The following is a 24,200-nucleotide window of genomic DNA, read 5'->3' on the forward strand; positions in this document are numbered from 1 at the left end:
GATCTGTAAGTCATTCTTAGTTAGATCATTCTTAAGATCTCAGCTTTTACTAACTTTTCATTCAAGAAAAATTCATACTTAAGGTCTAAGAGTTGAGACCATTTCATTAATATGTGAAAGGATGTGTTGTTATGCGTTGAGGGGCAGGGCTAGCTAACCTCTCTTGGCACCTCCAGGGAACTACCCAGCTCTGCTGGGGGAGCCGCACACAGAAAAGGAAACAGTTACTACTCCACGGTGAGTAATCCTGTTTTCTCCTTATTTCACCTTCTGACTGTTTTCTTTGAATTTTTAAAAGCTTATGTGTCAGACATGAAAATAGTTCTTATGCTCAGCATAAATTTTCAACCTAGCACTACGTAAGATTTCTCTTTTCTTTACTTAGCAACCTGTTATGCCCATGGTAGAGGAAGAGCTAGCTTGTCATTTGTGTCTATTGCTATTATTGATGCCTAGGATTGAATTGCATAACAGAACACAGAAATAGGCCAATTGTCTCTTGTGAAACACTTCGTAATCTTGGCTGGAAAAAATATCTAGTGGCTTGGTTTTATACCTTTAGGTTTGTTTTCATTTGGGAGGGGAGTGATTATTGGAAAGGGTAGCTTGTTCTTTCACTTACAGACAGGAAGAGTTATTACTGTTTGCGGTTGTTTTACGACAGTTAATCTAGCTTCATTTGCATATTTGATTTGTATATTTTGTTTTTATGTTATTAGTCACTGCTTCCCTTTTCACCATCTTTTTCCTCCAGTGATTGTTTTCAGTTCTACTCTGATCACATCTAAAGAAGATTGCCATCTAGTGGTACCAATTACATAGTTGTGGAAACTTACAGGTCCCATCCCTCCTCCCACCCTCTGCCCGGTGGCACACATATTGAATAGATCTTGTTATAAATTAGATGGCCTGGTACTATTTAGTTGATTTAACTTTATTATTTATGGATGGTATTATTTATAATATGTTGTGTTGAAATTACTTGTCAGAATTTTATTTAGTTCTTATGTCAAATTACTCCATGTAAAATGAAACAGTGAATGTGAGAAGAATAAATTTCACTTGGGGTGGGAAAGTGATGATATTTGATTTAAATTATATATATTGCTACTATGGCTTTTAATCAGAACACAGATCTATAAGTTGACAGTACTTTAATTCTATTCAGCTAAGATGTTCATAACTAAAAGTTACAAGAGCAGTTTTAAGTAACAGAGTATGGCTGCACATGACTTATAAAGTGGCCACAAGAGATAAATAGGTCATGACTAGAGATTTCTTTTAGAAAATTATTCTTTTAGAGATCAGAAGAAAAAAATTGGTATAAATATGTTTTTACACTTGCGGAGAAACATTTATTGTAAAACATGTCAACCCAAATGGAGTTCAATAAACTTATTAGATAAGAGATCAGTTAAAGCTGAATCTTAGATAAATAAGCCTAAAAGGAATTAGTGATGGATAAGAATAAACAAAACTGAAATATATGTGTAACCAGATGCCTTCTCTACACTTGAGTTCTGTAGATGTATTTTAATTTAGACTTTAAAAATAAAAGCCTAAGTAATTTTTATTTAAATGGGTTACTTAATACTATACTTTAAAATCCCATGCTGGCTGATATTTTAAAGTAATTATAATAACTGATCATCTTTCTTCAAATTTTTTAATAGGGAAACTATTTAGAGTGACACGTGGATTTTAAAAATTGGTATCAGGGCTTATAGTTGAGACTTGTTTTTAAAAGTGATTACAGTGTAATTGGTTACTAGGATCATAAATGCATACCAAAAAAACCATTTCAAATTACCGATTAATAGGGTTGGTTTTTTTTCATTTGTTTGATAGGTTCTCCCCCCTCCCTTTGGATATAGTAAAAATTGTTCTGAGGTTTGCTGTAGACATTGTTTTTTATGTTACTTGTAAGACTAATTTTGTGATAATTAAAATGTATGCTTGGTTCAATATTTGGTACTAGGTATGGACTAGGTACAGTTGTATTACTACTTTAGTAAACTACTTTTATTTATAGCAGCAGTGAGGAGACGTCCTCTCATGTGACAGCTCATGACAAGCACCTCCCCATCCTCTACCAAGGGAGGTTAGGCCAGGGTGGTAACAGTTTATGCTTTTTGCTTGTTACTGCTTAAGCACAGCCTTTTTCTCTTTGCTGGTGAAATCTAGTTTCAGTAGACATGGACTCCCCTTTACATTCATTTTTAAGGAATCTTATTTTTACTGACTAAATTCTGGGTACATATCTATTTTTCAGTCATACACAATTTTACAGAATGCTCAAGTTTCCAAGTTTTATGTAATGAAAACAAGATTTTTAAAAAAATATATTTTTAATGATTTCAGAGAGGAAGGGAGAGGGAGAGAAAGATAGAAACATCAATGATGAGAGAGAATCATTGATTGGCTTTCTCCTGCACGTTCCCTACTGGGGATCGAGCCTGCAACCCTGGGCATATGCCCTTGACTGCAATTGAACCTGGGACCCTTCAGTCCATAGGCTGACACTCTAGCCACTGAGCCAAACCAGCTAGGGCTGAAAACCAGATATTAAGAATTAGAATTTGAACTTGAAAATCTCTGAGAAGCAAATTAGCATTTTATATTATAACCCATTACCATTCTTTGTTTATACTCTGTAGGCTTGGTTTTGAATTTTGTGATGATACTGTTTTCATCCTAGGCATAGATTATGGGGAGGGACATACTTATAATTGGCATTTTAGTAATCTTGATGTTATTACTATTTAGATAAATCCCAGAATTTAAAACTATGAAATATTAAGGTAAAGATAATTTAACATATGAAAATACACTAGAGATGGAGTGTGTTGATTTTAAAGTGTTTTCTTCATTACAAGGCTGTGTAATTCATGAATGATGAGTAATAACTGTAAAATTTCTGTTTGTTGCTACTTAGCCCTTATATATGCTTATCCCTTGTTTTCTTGGCATTTGTGCCTGTTTCTCCTCTTAGAAAGTAATATCTCTTTGTTTATTAAAAGTTACTGAATTCAGTCTCATATTTTCATATAAAATGTTGAAAATTAAAGTATTTTTGTAGAAAATTTAGATTTCAGTTACAAAAGTTTGTATTTTTCCAATACCTGTTCTCACATACCTAAAAAGTGACTTTTCATTTAATAGATTTAACTAGTTCAGTTTATTTCAGTAACATGTTTCTTTGTGATACATCTTTAACTAGGAAATGCAGTGGGTTTTTTGTGTGTTTTTTTTTTTACCTCTGAACATCTTCTGAAGTAGTGGCATTTTTCTGCAGATGGTAGGAGAAATACGTTTGGCTGGTTTTAAGAGGAAGGGTATTGATTGTCTAAAGAAGCTTGTCTGCTATATATTCTACAATAAAATTTGATTGACTACTTTTTTTGGTGACTACTTTTAACCTTTACTATGCTATTACAAATCTGACTTTCCTTTGTATAAATGTTTATCATCAGACTTAAGCTTTTACACTTGACTATAGAATATCAATACAACACTCATTTGGGCAGTGAATCACTCCCCCCAAAGTCATTAAATGTAATTAACATTTTCTTTAAGATGAATACTATTGTTCTTACTGATGAAAGAGATAGCATCTATCCTCACAAGGATAAAGTAAAGAATTGAAGTATTGAAGATGGGAAATCTGTGTTTGTTAAAAGAGCACCATCATCTTTGTTTTGATTTAAACATTCTAGCAATGACATTTTTCCCTTTAACAAACCTTCTTATTGGTATTATTAATAAATACAAGCACTCTTGTTTTTGTACAGGGTTCCAAGTATGGTGTCCTTGGAAGAGACAAAGTTGTATACTGGACTTGAATATGGTATGTGAATCCTAATCTGAGTAAATCTGCGTAGTCTATTTTTTTTGTCAATTACTCTAAAGGGTTAAAATGGAATAATTTTGTGGTTATAATTTTCCTATGCTCCTTTTTATATGTAAAAGTGAATATTAATTACACAATAGTTATATTTTTCTGGAGAAACTAGAAAATTATTATATAAGGGTAAGCTAGTACAAGATAGAAATTTGGGTCAGTAAATATTTGGATATTTTCTATTTGCAGAGGCAGACTTTCATATACTGTAATATTCATTTATAGTTAGGATTGTTTTAGAACTGATATACTTGATATGAATGAGAATATTATAACCTTTATATATTCTGACTATCTCTGTATTTTTCTACCATAGTTAAATTTCATATAAATATTTATGCAAAGCATTTTATTCTGTTCATTTAATGTTCTGAATCTAACATTGGTAGAAATTTGACACACTTCCCTATTGCTGGATTAACACTGGAGTTAGTTGCATTAATTGCTAGAGTAATTTTAGCTTGCTTGATTTGGGTTACCCATAACTAATTAGAGAATCCTATGCATTTATGGTCTCTAGTTAGTGAATAGAGTCTTTGAAATATTTATTGGCAAACATGGGGTTTTTTTCCTCCCTCTTCCTTGCCTGTCTAATCAAGTTTTATAAGCAGGTCATTGTAAATGTGAAGGTTATTCTATATATTGCTTAGTCATTAATCCAACTATTATGAAGGCCAACTCACTTGTTTATTTTTCTCCTGGATACGTTATCTCTTCTTTAAACAAACTGTTGATAAAAACTTCAACAGTATGGAAGTGTTTCAGTGTCTCTAAAATACCTTCTCATTTTTCTAAAACAGATTTATCTAGAGAGAACCACCGAGAAGCCATCGCTAGAGTCATAAGGAAACTTCTTAGTAAGTACATATATGCATTTTTTTTACTAATATTTAGAATTTAATTCTGTAACATATGTGCTTTTACTTAACATTTTTCATTCTCAATAGTGAAAATATCACACGGTGTTTTTTTCCTTAACTAATAGACTTTTAATATATTAGGAGTACTGTAGTAATTCAAAATATTTTAACCAAAATCTGATTTCTTCTCCTCATATAGACCACATACTTAATAATTCAGAAGATGACACCAAGTCATTGTTTCTTATCATAAAGGTACAGTTGTCACCTAAAGTTTCATAATTATTAATAGGATAGGTTTGATGCAATGACTTAAAAATATAAAATTTGAAATTTTTTGACACAGATTATTGGAGACCTTTTGCAGTTCCAAGGATCTCACAAGCATGAATTTGACTCCCGTTGGAAAAGCTTTAACCTAGTAAAGAAATCAATGGAAAATCGGGTCAGTATTTTCCCCTACAACTCTGAAATAATATTTTTAAAGATGTGTAATGTTGATATAACCACCTGATTTAGTGATTATTAGGCATAGAGAAGAAGTTGACATAAGTAAAAATAGTAGATTTTTAAGTATGATATCATGATATAATCAAAAGGGTCCTAGGAAAAAAATATTTTTCTGAAACAAACTCTTCTGTCTATTTCCACAGTCTCTGAACTCTCAGTGGGAATTTGGAGTGTGGTAACTTGGCAGTGGCATTGAAACTGCCTTGTAAGATCCTGAAGTACTGAGTAAAAGATAGGAATTGTCCAAAGGCACTTTATGTAGATCAGAGGAAAATAAGTCTAAAGGTTGTGTTAGTTTCTTATGTAGGCAAGAAATGCTAGACAGAAGGAATCTACACTAATAAAAGAAAGATGCAAATTGACCGTACCTTTGTGACACCCACCAGCCAATCAGGAGTGAGTATGCAAATTAACCCAACAAAGATGACAGGTTAATTTGCATACACGGCCGCTCCAGGCCTCTGGGCAGCGTGGGAAGGCAGAAAGGTGTCTCCAGGCCAGAGCGGAGACGGTGCTGGCAGCCAGGGGAAGGAAGGCCCATTCTTGCACGAATCTTCTTGCATCAGGCCTCTAGTCCTATATAATGAAAGGCTAATATGCAAATCGACCTAACAGTGGAACAGACCATCACTATGACACATGGTGACCACTAGGGGGCAGATGCTTAATGCAGGAGCTGCCCCCTGGTGGTCAGTGTACTCCCACAGGGAGAGCACTGCTCAGCCAGAAGCTGGGCTCACAGCTGGTGAGCACAGCAGTGGTGGCAGGGCAGCACTAAGGATGTCGTGGGGAGCGGGCCTAAGCTGGCAATTGGACATACCCCAAGGGCTTCTGGACTATGAGAGGGTGCAGGCTGGGCTGAGGGGACCCGGCCCCCCCCCCCCCACCTCCCTACTCCCCCACCCCCGCCCTAGTGCACAAATTTTATGCACTGGGACTCTAGTGGTATATAAAAGGGAGATGTTACAAACATGGCTTGCTTTGGGAAACTGGCTGTTGGGAAGAGTCGCAGGTGCTACACCAGGTCATTTATAATTTTTCTCCCAGAAAGTGCTTTAGTTTTATATTCAGGGGTGTCATTAAAAGATTTTTAACTAAATCTGGCTTGAATATTAGAAAGAGCAATATTCAATTGAATGAATTTTGAAAAGCTCTTTTACCGCTGTGAAAAATATGCAGTAGGAGATTGAGACTGGAAATAGGAGGTTGGTTAAAGTATTTTAATAGCCCAGATGAGAGAAATAGCCAGAATCTGGTCACTGGCATGAAGATGGAGAAAAAGTGTTTTAAAAAAGAAGGAATTGCCCTAAACGGTTTGGCTCAGTAGATAGAGCGTCGGCCTGTGGGCTCAAGGGTCCCAGGTTCGATTCTGGTCAAGGGCATGTACCTTGATTGCAGGCACATACCCAGTAGGGAGTGTGCAGAAGGCAGGTGATCGAAGTTTCTCTCTCATCGATGTTTCTAACTATACCTCTCCCTTCCTCTCTGTAAAAAAAATCAATAAAATATATTAAAAATAAAAAAGAAGGAATTGTGGGGACTTGATGACCAATGTGACTGGGTAGAAGATTGGGGGTGAGGGAGAGCTTAAATGATAATTTTCAGAAAAATAAAAGATATTATATTCTGTAGTAAACACACACAGTCACCTAGGGAGTCTACTTATAAATGTAACTGAGTCCAGAAATTTTCTTTGTAGGCTGTTTGTGTACTTTGACCAAATAAGAACCAACTCCATTGCTTTCTATTGCTTCCCATGCATGAATCTATTCATAATTTATCAGAAAAATGGAGTGTTGGATGAGCCATTTAAAGGGAATATTTCTGTTGTTATACATAAAATTGATTGAAATAGTACATTTTAAAATAAACCTGTTGGCTTTAGAATAAATGAATAACACCAGCCTGCCGTGACCTTCTTTGAACTATTTTTTCATTAAGGGTTTCAGGACAATCCACTGTTGTGGTCATTTAGGGAAAATGTTGAAGTGTTTTCTACTTTATCTTTCAGCTCCATGGGAAAAAACAACATATCAGAGCACTGTTGATTGACAGAGTAATGTTGCAGCATGAGGTAAATATCTTTTTAAAATCAAGATGACTTCTTTAAATGACAGTTTTCCAGATGAATATTTAATTATTTGTGTTACTTCATAATTAAATGAGCTTTTAGTACAAACTTTTGAGATTTGATTTACATTGATTTTTCGTAGCTACGAACACTAACTGTTGAAGGTTGTGAGTACAAAAAGGTACATCAAGATATGATCAGAGATCTTCTTCGTTTATCTACAAGTTCATACAGTCAGGTAAGGCCTAGTCTAAACACCACTCTCCCCACTCCCATTTTATTACATGCAATCTAAATATCCCCATGTTAACAAGGGAGTTTAAAATTTATTGGCATAGAGAACATCTTTCAAATCGTAAATATATTCATGCTAATTTTGCTAGTCTTTTAAAAATAATTATTATTTTTGCTGTGTGTAATTGCTTCTCCAATTAAAAAAAATTAATTGAAGTTGATGGATAGTGCTAGTGTAATGTTGCTGCCACTTAATTAAATCACATCATAAAGGCCATGTAATCCCTCCTAGGTGTTATGTTTGGATTTTAGGAAGCTGCTACCATGTAAATTATGGGGTCTATCCTTTAAGGTAGTATGGGACCAAGAGATTACCTCTAATCATGGAAAACTGAAAAAAGTAAAGAGATTCATGTACAGCTCATTATTGTGTATTTATAAAATAATACAAATTGGAAAACTAGTCTCTAACCCAGATATTTCACCTAAACTTACTTTGAAAAGGATTTAAAATATGTACTGTGTGTTGTTTTTATATTTACACTGAATATTTTGCTTGTGTTATAAAATATGTGGTGATAACATTGGTATTGAAAAAATTAAGTTCTGTGTTTTAGAGAAAATCATACTTTTCATTAAGAGTAACTCGGAATAAGAAATTTAATATTCTGCTGATTGTGTTACTGATGAAATGCATACTGGTTCCGTTTAGTCTCTCCTTTATAAAAAACATTTGTACTTATGTAACCTAAGTCGTAGATATGGTTGGTGGTCATGCTTTCCTTTTGATAAAAGATAATTATTTGTTTTTGTTAAGGCATTGCTTTGATATATTTTTCAATTATAGTATTTAAAATTTTACTTTATGATAATTCATTTAGAAGTTTTTGTAGTTTGTCTACCATTGAATAAAAGTCCTCTGTTAATAATACTCTCTCTAGGTCAGAAATAAGGCTCAGCAAACATTTTTTTCTGCCTTGGGAGCATATAACTTCTGCTGCAGAGATATCATTCCCTTGGTTTTGGAGTTTTTACGACCTGACAGACAAGATGTCACACAACAGCAGTTCAAGGTACAGTTATTTTTTGTTTTGTTTTATTATAAAAATTTTCAAACATACAGAAAAGTTGAAATAATTCTTCAGTGACTATCTGTATGTCCACCATTCAGGTACTGTCTTTACCATTTTAAAGCTTTATTTACTTTATCTCATATCTTATTTCTTCAGCCATCTTATTTTTTTATGTATTTCAAAGTAAGTTGAAGACATCAGTGTACTTCACAGGTACAATTTATTGTTTTCTTCCCAATTATTAAATTATTTATCAAAACCATTGTAGCGGTTCTCAGCCTGAGGGTCACAACCCCTTTGGCAGTCGAACGACCCTTTCACAGGGGTCGCCTAAGACCATCCTGCATATCAGATATTTACATTATGATTCATAACAGTAGCAACATTACAGTTATGAAGTAGCAACGAAAATAATTTTATGGTTGGGTCACAGCATGAGGAACTGTATCTAAAGGGCCAGAGGGTTGAGAACCACTGATTTATACCATCAGATAGAACTGGGCTGATTGAAAGTGATTTTATGAGGGAGAATTGATAAGACTTGCTAGTTGAATGTGGGGGGGACTGAAAAAAGTATCTAAATTATTAAGGTTCTGCATTGTACACCTGGTTGTTGGGTACATCAGAGAGAGGAGACTAGATTATAAATTAATTTGTTTGGACAAGTTTAATTTGAAGTAGTTTCAATAAACTAAGAGGCAAGGCAGTTAGACACCTAAGTTTGGATTTTAAAATACTGTTTCAGTGTATATTGATGATAATTAAAATCTTTAGACATGGGTATGAGAGCCTAGGACAGCCGTGGGCAAACTACGGCCCGTTTGAAATGAATAAAACTAAAAAAAAAAAAAGACCGTACCCTTTTATGTAATGATATTTACTTTGAATTTATATTAGTTCACAAACACTCCATCCATGATTTTGTTCCGGCCCTCCGGTCGAGTTTAAGAACCCATTGTGGCCCTCGAGTCAAAAAGTTTGCCCACCCCTGGCCTAGGAGGAGAGTAAGGCAGGACCAGAGGCAGGTGTTGAGAAAACTTCATTAGAAGCTCAAGTGGAAGGGGTAACTGAGAAGGGAAAGGTAATAAATACATTAAAAAATGAGGAAGAATGACAGACGATAACGAGACTTCTTTCTAGAAGGGAAACTCAACCAGTACTGTCAGTTGCTTTCTGGGAAGAGTTAAGATGAAAACTAAACAAGTTCCTTGAAATTAGCCTGTAAAAACAGGTCAACAAACTATAGCTTGCGCTCAGTCACTTGCTTTTGTAAATAATGTTTTATTGGAACACAGCCATTCCTTTATGTATTGTCTATAGTTATTTTATGCTACAGTGACAGATAAGTAATTTCAACAGAAACTGTATGGCCAATTATTTACTACATGATCCTTAATGGAAAAAAATGTGCTTCCCTCCCCTCCCCCCAATGTAGAAGGTGTAACTCATTGGGAGGTATGTTATTGATCTTGTTGAAAGCATTTTAAATGTACAAAATCAGATTGGTTAAGTAATATCAAAATTGAAAAATGTCTATTAGATCAGTATAGGTGAGCTTAACAGTGACCTTAAGAGGACCTGTAAAGGAGTACAGCATCAGGTGGGTAAGAAGTCTGATCGGAATTTAGTTAGGGTGAATGTTCAGGAAATGTTTTGGTACTAATTGTTCTTTTCATTGAAAATGTAACTTACTGTCATCAGAATCATTCTGATAAATTGAACTTTTATGACTAGAAAATACACAGTACAGTTAAGTAACCTTGTTTTTATATACTTAGGAAAATATGTGGGAAAGATATATTAACTACTTCAGAAATATATTATCCGAATAGCCATTTTTTGATCTAGCCGCCTATTAAATGACTTGGAGAAAATATTACTGGATGACACTTAATTAAATGTCAAGTTCAAATTTCTAAAAGTAACATGCCAAACAAATATGTGAACTTATTTTACTAAAACAGAATCAATAATCACTGTTTAGTAAATTTAAAACCATCATGCAGGTGAGTGGCTTCTTAGTTCCCATAATTATTTTCCTGCAGGGTGCCTTGTATTGTCTCCTTGGAAATCACAGTGGTGTATGCTTGGCAAACCTTCATGATTGGGACTGTATTGTACAGACTTGGCCAGCAATTGTTTCTTCTGGTCTTAGCAAAGCCATGTCCCTGGAAAAACCATCAATAGTGAGACTATTTGATGACCTGGCAGAAAAGATTCATCGTCAGTATGAAACAATTGGCTTGGACTTCACAGTAAGTATAGCCATTTCTTAATTCAGATTTTAGTGGAAATACTACCCTGTTAAAATGCTTTTCTATGTTTCTTACCTTTTTTTCTGTAATAATGTTCTTGATAATTAATTTTTAAAAGCATTTGTTTTGTTTTCTTTGTGATCTTTACTGTAGATAGCAGGGTGGAGTAGGAGGTTGGAGCATGGCCAGGAGTGAGCTAGACTGCTCTCTCCCAGGGGCCACAAAGGGTTATTACATTGTTGTAATTACCATTATTCCCTGTACACGCTGTGGCCTCATTTTTCAAAGAATTGATATTTTAGAGTGCGATTCATACTAGCCCCTGGGTTCATAATTTATAGTGAGGAAAATTGAAATGGAATGATTTGACAAATGAAAAAGTAGAGAATATCAGGTTCCTGGGTGCTCAAATGGAGAGATGTAGCAGTAGATCATCTACAAATCTTCCAGTGCATATTAGGCACCCATCAGAATCAGGATGGCTAAAAGAGATGTGAGCACAGTTGAATGCTCCTCTTCTCTAAAGTGGTTATGTTTGATATCTGTCCTCTGGTTTAAAAATCACTGCTCTAAATGTATTCCTTTTTTATTAAGCAGTTTTGCTATTTACAGCTGTCATTAGATTAACCGGCTAAAAATTTTTTTAATTGAAATGTAATTCACATTCCAGACATTGACTCAACAATAGTGTATTCATAGGCTTGTACAACTATCACTACTCTTAATTCCAGAACCTTTTCCTCGGTCAAAAAGAAACTATACACCCAGCAACAGTTACTTCCCAGTTCCCCCATACCTGTAGCCTCTGAAAATCACTCATCTACTTCCTTTCTCTGTGAACTTACCTTTTATGGACATTTCATATAAATGGAATCATACAATATGTGGCCTTTTATTTCTGGCTTCTTTCACATAACATAATATTGTCAAGATTCATCCATATTGTAGTATGTATCAATACTTCACTTTCCCCCCTTGGCTTTTCTTTTTAATAAGATTCCCAAGTCATGTGTTGGAATAGCAGAATTACTTCAACAATCAAAAAACCCCTCTACCAACCAGATAATGCCTAGCTTAGAAGAAATAAAAGAAGGACTTAGACGCCAACAAGTAAAGAATGCTGATGCCCTAAGGTAATTAAACTTGCCTACTTGTCAAAGAAGATTACTTTATGGATAGTGGGTTTTAGATATCTCTAAAATATAGGTAAACCATAACTATGCAATAAAATTTACACATTGATTCTGTAAAAAAAAATACGAAAATTTAGGAAATAATCATTGTGAAGATCCCTGATTGACACTTTTAGCTATGGAGTTGGGAAACACCATCTTAAAATAAACTTAATCTTAATATCATATCTTTTTTCAGTGTGAATTCTCTTTGATTTTTAAGTACAAATATCAGTCATTAAAAACTAACTCATGAACACATCTCTCATAGCACTTATAAATAATTGCTTTTTGGTCAGATTTATACAAATTGGGTATCAGGGTATCAGTAACCTATTTCTAGATTTTTGAGACCAAAGCATTTCAGTGCTTCAGTGGTAAAACTCAAGCAGGGGCCTTCCTATCTTGATTTGTTTCTCTGCCTTCTGAATATGATTATTAATTTTTTCCAGTATCTCTATATAAAAATAATAAACTTTTATATATAGTAGCCTACTATATATATATATATATATATATACATATATATATATATATACACACACCTTATATATATACTTGGAGTGCCACATGGGCAAACCACTCCCAACTAATTGATCACTACTCACAAATTGACTTTTGAATGTCCATTCAGGAGCAGTTGAGTTGCTCTGTACCTAGCATAATACTTTTTTTGGTTTTCTTTGTACCCTTCATGTTCTTTTCCCAGTGTCTCTGTTCATCCATTTGCTTTTACTCTGGTTTGCTTCTCACCAGTGAGAGGGTGAATCTAGCCAGAATTTGAATTATATTATTACTTTATGTTCATTTTAGTACTTTGTTAAAACAATACCTCACCTGAACTTTTTTTTTTTTTAAGGAACTATGAAAATTTGGTAAACACTTTGCTAGATGGTGTGGAACAGAGAAATCTGTAAGTACAAGAATTTTTCATTCTCAAAGCTTTTATTTTAAATACTATAGGAGTTTTTTGTCCTGGAGGCCTTGAAAGACTGTATCACAAAATATTGTGGACTGATTCATGAATTTACAAGACTAAGAGGGGAAGTTTGGGGCCAATGATAGATAGGAGGGATGTTCTTCAGTATACCTATTTTAATTTGGGATAATTAAAAATGTTTCAAACTCAGTTGTGCTTTTTTTGTTTTGTTTTTGTTAAAAAGTGGCTTTATGAGCAATGTGTTTTGTGATTTTGTTTTCCCCTTCCCCTTTTTAGGCCCTGGAAATTTGAGCATATAGGCATTGGGCTTCTGTCTCTACTCTTGAGAGATGACCGAGTATTACCTCTTCGTGCCATACGTTTTTTTATTGAGAATCTCAACCATGATGCAATTGTAGTTCGAAAGGTAGATATTTTATTTTAGTTACAGTCTTGGGTTTGAGAATTTTTACCTCACGTGAAGCCTTTAAATTCTTCGCAAACAAGACACACTTAATAAATATCTTGGAGTGCATTGATTTGAAGCCTACTTCTTTTGGTTGAGATATGATAGCTTGGCTAATAAATACATGAGGACATGTTCGGACACTACCTTTCAGCACTGGGGATATAGCAGGGAGCAAGTTTATAGGTTAATGGGAAAGATTGACTTTGACGAGTTAATTATATGAAGTGTTACAGGAAGGGGAAGATGTCCGAGGATACAACTTTTTGGTTTTACTTGCAAAGAATTCGAGGTGGGGTACAAGGTGGGACTGACCTAGGCTGGTACATTGGAGAAAGATCCTTAAGAAGTGTTTTGGCTGAGATTTGAAGAATGAGCATGTATTGGTGTAATGACGAAACGATCAAAGTTTTCTAGGCAGAGACTAGCATGAAGGTTGAAGGTTCAAGAGTAAGAACTGTAAGAGACTCCTTCCAGGTCAGATTTAGCACTCATATGTGCCACCAGGTATCACTGGGTGAGGTATTTCTCTGCTCTTGAAAGAAATCCAGCTTCTGCTTTGATTAAGGCAGGCAACCATTTAAGAGATTTAAAAAGTTGACACATCCACCTTATTTGTTTCCTTTCCAGATGGCAATCTCAGCTGTTGCTGGTATTCTTAAGCAGCTAAAAAGAACCCATAAAAAGCTGACCATCAACCCCTATGAAATCAGTAAGTACTACCAAATGTAATTAATAGTGCTTCTCAGCAGACTTGGAAGCTTCTTTCAAAATATGTAGTTCTTGATTGCAAATATTTTTCTATACAAACTATAGAAGTATAAAAATATTTTAATACAAAGTTTAAAATATTATAAAGGAAAACAGTTAGTTGGCTTAGTAAAAACTAGTGATAGTTTGGTTGGTCTTGCCTGTGCCAGTATAAGAGAGTCCTGTTATGAAGACAAAGGCATACCAATCCTATTGATTAAAAGTTGAGAATAATTATTGCACACATATTTTTAAGTTTATCAAATGTAATTTGTTTTTTCCTCAGGCGGATACCCTAAATCCACCCAAATCCTTGCTGGTGATAGGCCTGATAATCATTGGTTGCATTATGATAGCAAAAGTATACCAAAAACTAAAAAAGAATGGGAGTCAAGTTACTTTGTGGAAAAAACTCACTGGGGATACTACACCTGGCCACAGTAAGTACGACTTCCCATGCATCTTATTATTAAGCTGATTATCTCTGATATAATTTGTTTTATCTTTGAACTTCTGGGGATGTTCAGAAGCACTTGAAGCAGTTAGAAGGACTCAACCACCAAAAATACACACTCTTCAGGCTTTTCCCTCTTCCTCTTTTTCTTTGCTCCTGCCAATGCTATACCTTGATCCTGCCTGTTTTCTTGTTTTTCCACCAAAGCCCTTAGGCTTCCTTAGTTCTACCACTATACATGTAAGGTGTTTGTTAATAGCTGCTCTTAATCATATTCCTACCTGTTAATACTAAACATGCCTAAACCAGCCCAGGAAAATGCTTGTTTATCTCTTATTGTTGACTAATTTGTGTCATAAGGACACAGTGATCTGTCAGATTTTTTAAGGCCAGGACTGTTAGTGATGTATTCCTATCCCCAAACATGGCATCTAATTAGAGTTTATTAAAAGTACCTTCTAATGCATTCTATTTACGAAGCTCTGATATATTTTCTTACTTGTATTATAATTTAAACTCTTAACTGTGTAGGAATATGGTTGTTTATGCTGGTGTGGAAGAACAGCCCAAGCTTGGCAGGAGCAGGGAGGATTTGACAGAGGTAAGGATTCCATTTTCACCATGAGTTAACACTTGCCCTGGTTCAAATGCAACTTACTTGTAGCCAGATACATTTCCAATTCAGTTCATTTTTCTCCCCAATCTGTGTGTTTCAGTATAGCGCTGGGTTAAATACCAGTAACTGTGTACTCCCTTACTCCACCCCGCCCATCTCCCTTGTTCTCCCCTATTTTGTTAGACCAAGGTGTGGCTGGAGTCTTTTTGTATCTAAGGTTACTCTCAAGTTACTACCTCACTTGGCACTCACTTGAGCACTACTGTGTATAGTTATCGGCTCGTTTTTTGTACCATTTCTGTCTAATAAGCTTCTTGAAAGGAAGGATAATGACTGGCTTTTAGTTTTTTATTGTATGTAAATGATAGTTCTCCAGTACATAGATGTTTATAGATTTAAGTTAGAACTCCTTAGTCCTCATAAATCATTTGTCAGCTTGAAAGTTGACGTAAGGCCTTTTAAGTTTGTCTTCCTCAATTAAATTACTGGTGTAGTAGATGCATTTTCTAATTCTGAACAAAGTTTATATTTTAACTTCTGATGCTATATAAATATGGAAATAATTTGCTGGAGTTTGGTGTGCAGTTTGGGGATTTTTTGTAAATTGCACACAAGATGGTACAGTAGCATAAAGCCTTCATTTCCTAAGCAGAAGATGTTTTGGTTTTAATTCACAGTTTGAGAAATAGAATCCATACTTGAAGATGAAGGAAACTTAGCTACTCTTATGGATTTTGCATTTTTAGGAAGCAATATATTTTAGATATTGGAAAGCCTCTATGAGAATTAAAAATTCTTGCCGAAACCGGTTTGGCTCAGTGGATAGAGCGTCGGCCTGCGGACTGAAGGGTCCCAGGTTCGATTCCGGTCAAGGGCATGTGCCTGGGTTGCGGGCATATCCCCAGTGGGAGATGTGCAGGAGGCAGCTGATAGATGTTTCTCTCTCATCGATGTTTCTAACTATCTCTCTCCCTTCCTCTCTGTGAAAAATCAATAAAATATATATATATAAAAAAAATTCTTTTTATATATATATATATATATATATATATTTACTTTATTTTTTTATTGATTTCAGAGAGGAAGGGAGAGAGAGACAGAAACATCAATGATGAGAGAGAATCATTGATTGTCTGCCTCCTGTACGTCTCCTAGTGGGGACTGAGCCTGCAACCCCGGCGTGCGCCCTTGACCCGAATCAAACTTGGGACCTTTCAGTCTGCAGGCTGACGCTCTATCCACTGAGCCCAACCAGCTAGGGCTGAAATTCTTTAGAACAAAAATAGTAGCTTACTGTTAGGTATCAAAACTTTATAGATGAATTTTAATGTTTTCAGAATTGTTCTTAAATACATTTTAAACACTAAATGTTCTTTTTCTTTAACTTTACAGGCAGAACAGATCATATTTGATCATTTTTCTGATCCTAAGTTTGTTGAACAGTTAATTACTTTTCTATCTTTAGAAGACAGAAAAGGAAAAGATAAATTTAATCCTCGACGTTTTTGCCTCTTTAAGGTAACTGTTATTTATATGCCTTCTTCATAAAGCTTAGTGACTGTCAGTTTGTAGGTTTATACGTTTTAAAGTATTTGATCAAAGTTTGAGTTTAGTCATCTTATTTTCATTTAAAATGGTCCTGGAAGTTATGCCAATCATATTGATTTTGCCTTATTGTCCTAGCACTCTATTAAAAAAGGTTTTTTCCCTTTATCTTTGTAATTAGCAGTTGAAACAAACAAAAAAATCACAAAACTGGATTCATTTGATATGTAATTTTTTTAAAGGGTGTGTGTGCTATTTTTAAGGTCAGAAAGATTATTAATTTTTGTCCTATTTATTAACAATACCTCTAAGTTAAAGTGATAAGAATACTGTCATTTTACATGTCACAATTAAATATAAAGTTCTAGAAGGGAGAACTGGGTGTGTTTTTTTAAGCACAGTGGTAATATGGTACACAAATGGAGATGATAGTCATTTAAGTACCGAGGAACTTTCTTATCTTTGTTTTATAGGGTATATTCAGAAATTTTGATGATGCCTTTTTGCCAGTGCTGAAGCCCCATTTAGAACGTTTGGTTGCAGATTCACATGAAAGCACCCAGCGATGTGTTGCAGAAATTATAGCTGGTTTAATCAGAGGTTCTAAGCATTGGACATTTGAAAAGGTGATGTATTTGTACAGCACGTTCCCTATTAAAGCTACATTTTCCATTTATGTAGTAAGTCCCAACACATTAGGTTCATTTCCATTCATAGTTGATGCATTCAACAAATATTTGCTGAGTTCCTAATAGAGGTGAAGAACCACTTCTCCTATTATGGAGTAATTTGTATGAGTAAGTATGCAGTGAAGAGAACATGAATAAGTGCTTCCAAATTGCTTGAGTATCTTTATTTTTATTAATTTATTTATTTTGTAATAACATTTTTATTGATATCAGAGAGGAAGGGAGAGGGAGAGAGAGGTAGAAACATCAACGATGAGAGATAATCATTGACCGGCTGCCTTCTGTATGCCCTCTACTGGGGATCGAGCCCACAACCTGGGCATGTGCCCTTGACCGGAATCGAACCTGGGACCCTTCAGTCTGCAGGCCGACACTCTCTCCACTTAGCCAGACCAGCTAGGGATCTTTCTTTTTTTTAATACACTTATTTTCCTGCTTGGCTTTGTTAACATAAAAGGGATGAAACCTATTCTTTAAATTGCTTTTTTCATCTGATGTAATAATGAAAGTCAAAGTATTCATATTTGCAAAAATAGCCATAAATGCACTCTTGAACTTCTTACTGGAACAGTGTTTGATACTAATAATGTTTAGGTTGTGTTTATGTAATGTTTAGAATGACATATTAATAAAGTAATCTGCTAAAACAAAAAAAATTTGAAATGTTCAATTCCATATTGCTTTTGAGTATAAGTCACAACTCCCTGGTATATAGAACATTCAATATCTTTTAAATTTTGAATTATTTGCCAACATTAGGGGGGAAATTGGGATATGTCATATAAAAATATTTGTTTCTCTTGAAAAATACGAAGGTCCTAGGCTGCTGGTTCCACACTATTGCACTGTATCTGTTGCTGGTGCTACTCCTGGGCTTCTCCTTCATGGGGCACTCTCTAGTTCTCATTAAACCGCTGCTTCTCAACCCCTTGCCCCATCTACACAGCACATTTAGTCTTATAGGCACTTTGAGTTTGACACCCTTCTTTTGAGTATCCTGCTTTTTAATTGTAAAATTTAGTTCTATAAATCAGCCCTAAGGTTAGTTTCTTAGCAAAATGCACTAGGCTGATAATAACCAGGATTAAAATGTCTGCAATGCCTGAATATAACTTAGGCCACCATTTCCCCAAAGGAAACACACAAATGTTGTTTTGGACCAACTTAATTACACATACTTTTGGAAGACCTATGAATGCTTTTTAATATGTTAATTTAGTTATATGTATTAGTATCCCTTATTAAGTAAAACTTTGTTAATTTGTATTATTGTCTTTTTCCTGTTCACATATCACGAAACAATTTTATTTGTTTTATTTATTTTTAAAATATGCTATTGATTTTAGAGAGGAAGGGAGAGGGGGAGAGAAACATTGATCTACTGCCTCTTGCACACCCCCTACTGGGGATCAAGCTGGGCATGTGCCCTGACTGGGAATTGAATTGGCGACCTCTCAGTGCATGGAGTTGACACTCAGCCAACTGAGACACCCTGGCCAGGGCTCTTATTATTACTTTAATCAATGCTTGGTGCCACCACTGGAAACATTATCCCAAGCCCTCCCTCCCCATTTGTCCTTTTGACTCAAGTGCAGTCCATGGACATCACTAGGTAGCTTGTTAGGAAAGGAGGATCTCAGGTCCCACCCTGATCTAGTGAGTCAGTCTGCATTTGATCAAGATCCCAAGGTGATTTGTATTCTCATCAAACTGTGATAAGCATCTATACATATATTTGCAGTCTCTGTATAACTGAACATTTCTTAAAGACTATTGATAGTAATTCAAAACTTGCTGTTTGAAGATTATACTTCAGGCTAATAAATTGTCTTAAAATGTCATACCTTCCTAAATTAGGATTCAGTTATATGATCTCAATAAGCATGAATTTTTTAAAGTGATTATAGTCCTTAGTCACAGAATTTTAAAAAAATTATTACTGATTTTATAGAGAGATAAGAAGGGAGAGAAAGGGATAGAAACACCTATAAGATACATCATCAATTGGCTGCCTCTTGTACACAGTGGGAGGTGTACAAGAGGCAGCCAATTGATGATGTATCTTACAGATGTTTCTATCCCTACTGGGGATCGAGCCCACAACCTGGGTATGTGCTCTGACTAAGAATTGAACTGGCGAACTCTTGGTTCATGGGTCCACATTCATCCACTGAGCCACACCGGCTGGGTAAGCACACAAAATTTTGAAATGATGGAGGTTTTATCCAGCCCAGTATGCTATATTATTCAAACATTTAAAGAGCGAACTTCTCTTTAAGAGAAATTATATGATTTTGTAAGGGATCACATAAGGGGTCTCCTCTTTTCTGAATAATTTTTTGGAAAAACAATCACATTATAACTGGGTGTGTGTGATGATAATATAGTAAAGTTACTTTTCTGATTATTTAGGTGTTCTAAGAAGTAATTTTTTTTAAAAGAAATAATTTAAATGCAGTATCAGTTTGTGTGTCTATATGTTTTCTGGAAAAGAGCCGAAGACCCATGTTCTGAGTATTTTCCCGTGCATTTTGTTTTGAGTAGGTGGAGAAGCTGTGGGAACTTCTGTGTCCTCTGCTTAGAACAGCGCTGTCCAACATCACAGTGGAAACTTACAACGACTGGGGAACCTGTATAGCAACGTCCTGTGTACGTTCTCCTGCTTACTTCTGTGTCTAACTGATCTATTCACACTCTTATACCTTGTCTCAAAATCTGTGAATTCTCATTATACCTCCTGAACTTGAAATTTTGCTCATAGTTGTGTCATTTTAAAATAATTGGAAATGGTTCTGTTTAATCTTTCAAATAAGCCTTGAGTGATAACCTTAAAAGATTATTATATACTCTTGGCCACAGTAATACATTGTTTTAGAACAGATGACAAGTCAGATAACTTAAATGTGTAAGAGCCAGATGATGCGAGTTTATCGGTGTTGTTTTTAACACTAAATATGTCCATAACTTGTATACTCTGATTTGAAGAAAATGCATTTAGCTAACAATTTTCTCACTGTTTATCTTTTTAACATGAGCTATGATAACATATTTGGATTTGACTCACTTGTGACTTTTAATCTGATTTTCTTCCTCTATCCTTATATTTATAAATAAGATATATATTTATATTGGTAAAATAAAAGCATCTGACTCATTCACAGCATTGTAGGACTCCTGTTTTAATCATTACTTTGTATTTCAACACAGGAAAGCAGAGATCCCCGGAAACTTCATTGGCTTTTTGAGCTGCTGTTGGAATCACCATTGAGTGGTGAAGGTGGCTCCTTTGTAGATGCATGGTAAATAAAAACAAAAACAAAACAAAAAAACAACTTACACAGTTCATAAAAGATGGCATGTTTGTGCTTGATGTATGAATGGAAATGAACTGCCTACACCAGTGGTCAGCAAACTGCTGTTCATGAGCCACATGCGGCTCTTTGGCCCCTTGAGTGTGGCTCTTCCTAAGCCTTAGGAGTACCCTAATTAAGTTAATAACAATGTACCTACCTATATAGTTTAAGTTTTAAAAATTTGGCTCTCAAATTTCAGTCGTACTGTTGATATTTGGCTCTGTTGACTAATGAGTTTGCCGACCACTGGCCTACACTCATTAAGGCTAGATAATGTAACTAGAGTTAACCCTTGAACAACGTTGGTTCATACTGTGCTGGTCCACTTTTATGCAGACTCCCCCCCCCCCCCCCCCCCCCCAATAAATACAGTCAGTCCTCTATATCCCCAGCTTTCAAATCCAAGGGTTCAACCAACCTTGGATGGAAAATACTGTTAGGAATTCTCGGATGGAGAGGGCCGGCTTTTTTTATTGCCGGCTGTATGCATTATTCTATGCCATTTTATATAGGGGACTTCAATGTCTGAAGGTTTTGGCATCTTCAAGAGGGTACTGCAACCAATCCCCCTAAAGATACTGAGGGACAACTAAAATTTGGGGGAAGTCCAAAGTTATATGGGGATTTTTGACTGCTCAGGAGTTGGCACCCCTACTCCACTTGTTGTTTAAGGGTCAGCTATAAATCTTCTATGAGATACGTGATCCATTCCATACAACATGATACTAAGTACAGTTGTTTCTCAATAAGGACAAGTAAGAGAAATGGAAGCAACCTGAACAATTCAGATATAACTTAGATTCAGCCTTCGCCACTGTCAAGTCTTATATCAGGACTGCCTTTTGTGCCATGACAGTAGTAGCTTCTTTCTCATAGCTTCTCATTGTTCACTCTTTCCTCTGAGGAAAGAAGAGAGTAATCGTATAAGGGAAAATATTCTTGGTGGTGTATAAGGAGCTGAGAACAAACTAGTGGATAAGAAAGAGAAATAGAGATAATCCTGTTAACAAGAAAAAGAATTGATTATTTTTCTTAATTAGTGGGGAAAATTCTGATGCTTAGAGATTAACTCAAATAGTATTCTGAAATCATTATTTCTTTTGATTGTAGTAGTGGAGATGATAAGAGAATACAGAAAAAATGATGCAGGAGATACAATAAAATCTTCATAAAGATGCTGTTTTGAATTTGGAGAAATGCCTACTCAAGTCTTTGCCCATTTTTGAATTAGGTTTTGTGGTTGTTGCTGAGAAAGTGAAACAATTTTCAGTGAAACACAGGCGTCATTAATCTATACCATCAGTATGTAAAGACTCTTAACACAACTCCCCTGTGTTTTCATTTTAGTCGGCTCTATGTACTGCAAGGTGGCCTTGCCCAGCAAGAGTGGAGAGTGCCTGAGCTATTGCACAGACTGTTGAAGTACTTGGAACCCAAACTCACCCAGGTTTACAAAAATGTCAGGGAAAGAATAGGGAGGTAGGTATTATTTTCTCTGTGGTATGGTATACTTCTTGAGCTCTTTTTATTCAATTTTAGTATCTAGGAATGCATACTGGTTATGTTACTATAGAGTTTCATAGTATGCTCTTCTTCAGATTTTGTTTTATATGGTGGTGTACACACTAGACAGGAGGCTCTGAATGTAAAATCGGGCGGCAGTGGGCTCACCAAGCCAGAGATGAACAGTCAGCATGCCCCGTGTTTATTACCTCAGAGTTGCAGGCACAGCACAAGAGACCTTCTCTAGGAATTGTCTTGGTTGGGTTATAGCTTTTGAGCCCTAGTTTTATTAAGGATGTGGGATTTCTTCTTACGGTGCCTATTTCATTTTATAGTGTGCTGACCTACATATTCATGATAGATGTTTCTTTGCCAAACACCGCGCCAACAGCATCCCCTCGTGTTCCTGAGTTTACTGCTCGAATTTTAGAGAAATTGAAACCCCTCATGGATGTAGATGAAGAAATTCAGAACCATGTCATGGAAGAAAATGGAATTGGTGAAGAAGATGAACGAACTCAGGGCATTAAACTCTTAAAAACTAGTGAGTGGCTAAAATTAGTAGATACTCACTCAAAAACAGACATTTATATTTTCCTAGGGCTTTTTTCACCGTTTTTATTGTGATCAAATGTACATAACATAAAAGGTACAGTGGCATCAAATACATTCACATTGTTGTGCAACCATCACCATCATCTATCTATCTTGAGTACTCTTTTCATCTTGTAAAATTGAAACTGTACCCATTGAGCAATAACTCCTCATTCTCCCCTTGCCCAGCCCCTGGCACCCACCATTCTCCTTTCTGTAAGGTTGGCTAGTCTAGGTACCTCTTATAAGTAGAATCATACATGTTTGCTTTTTTTATTTTGCATAGTGTTTTTAATGTTTATTCATCTGTTGATAGACATTAGGTTATTTATATCTTGTGCTATTGTGAATAATACTGCTATGAGTATGGGCGTGGAAGTATCTGAATCTTTGCTTTCAGTTCTTGTGCGTATTGAAAATGAATTGCTGGGCCATATGGTAATTCTGTGTTTAACTCTGGGGAGGCACCAAGCTATTTTTCATGGTGGCTGCACCATTTTACATAACAGCAGTGCAGAAAGGTTCCATTTCTTTCACATCCAGAAAACACTTGTTTTCTGTGTTTATGACTATAGCTGTCCTAATTGGTGTACAGAAGATGTCTTGTGGTTTGGATTTGCATTTCCCTGTTGAGTAGTTGTTGAACATCTTTTCATTTGCTTCGTTGTCATTTTTGTATCTTCTTTGGAAAAATGCCTATTCAAGTCTTTTTCCCGTTTTTTAATTAGTTTTTGTTGTTGTTGAGTTGTAGTTCTTTAAATGTTCTGGATATCAATCAAATAAATCATTGCCCTATCCAATGTCATGAAGTTTTCCCTTAGATTTTCTTCGAAGAGTTTTATAGTTTTATCCTTTACATTTAAGGTATAAGATGAGCTTCATTCTTTTTGCTCATGGATATGCATTTTGTCAGAACCATTTGTTGAAAAGACTGTTATTCCTCCGTTGAATAGTCTGGGTACTCTTGAAAATGAATTGGCCAAATGTGTGAAGGTTTCTTTCTAGGCTCTCTAGTCTATTTCATTGGTTTATATGTCAGTCCTGATGTCAGCACCATACTGTTCGGATTACTGTAGCTTTGTAGTAGGTTTTGAAATCTGAAAGTGTGAGTCCTCCAACTTAGTTCTTTGAAAAAATATATATATTTTTATTGATTTCAGACAGGAAGGGAGAAGGAGCAAAAAATAGAAACATCAATGATGAAAGTCATTGATCTGCTGCCTCCTACATGCCTC

The 24,200-nt window shown here is 35.4% G+C and overlaps 1 protein-coding gene across 1 annotated transcript in view; it reads left to right on the forward strand.

Moving 5' to 3' along the window:
• The window catches only part of PSME4 (proteasome activator subunit 4), a gene marked incomplete at its 5' end in the record, with an annotated part of 86,493 nt that overhangs the window by 51,654 nt on the left and 10,639 nt on the right, over positions 1-24,200 (forward strand). Inside the window, 20 exons of the mRNA XM_081100692.1 lie at positions 3,792-3,847; positions 4,702-4,758; positions 4,961-5,016; positions 5,108-5,206; positions 7,283-7,345; positions 7,485-7,580; positions 8,518-8,649; positions 10,695-10,904; positions 11,901-12,037; positions 12,936-12,989; positions 13,293-13,422; positions 14,092-14,173; positions 14,498-14,651; positions 15,197-15,266; positions 16,674-16,799; positions 17,300-17,452; positions 20,060-20,164; positions 20,723-20,814; positions 22,216-22,347; positions 22,707-22,915. Of these exons, the coding sequence (XP_080956818.1) occupies positions 3,792-3,847; positions 4,702-4,758; positions 4,961-5,016; positions 5,108-5,206; positions 7,283-7,345; positions 7,485-7,580; positions 8,518-8,649; positions 10,695-10,904; positions 11,901-12,037; positions 12,936-12,989; positions 13,293-13,422; positions 14,092-14,173; positions 14,498-14,651; positions 15,197-15,266; positions 16,674-16,799; positions 17,300-17,452; positions 20,060-20,164; positions 20,723-20,814; positions 22,216-22,347; positions 22,707-22,915 (2,213 nt within the window). The remainder of the gene's footprint in view (positions 1-3,791; positions 3,848-4,701; positions 4,759-4,960; positions 5,017-5,107; positions 5,207-7,282; positions 7,346-7,484; positions 7,581-8,517; positions 8,650-10,694; positions 10,905-11,900; positions 12,038-12,935; positions 12,990-13,292; positions 13,423-14,091; positions 14,174-14,497; positions 14,652-15,196; positions 15,267-16,673; positions 16,800-17,299; positions 17,453-20,059; positions 20,165-20,722; positions 20,815-22,215; positions 22,348-22,706; positions 22,916-24,200) is intronic.

Source organism: Myotis nattereri (genome assembly GCF_964212035.1).
Source record: "Myotis nattereri genome assembly, chromosome: 10".
In the NCBI taxonomy this organism is placed as follows: domain Eukaryota; kingdom Metazoa; phylum Chordata; class Mammalia; order Chiroptera; family Vespertilionidae; genus Myotis; species Myotis nattereri.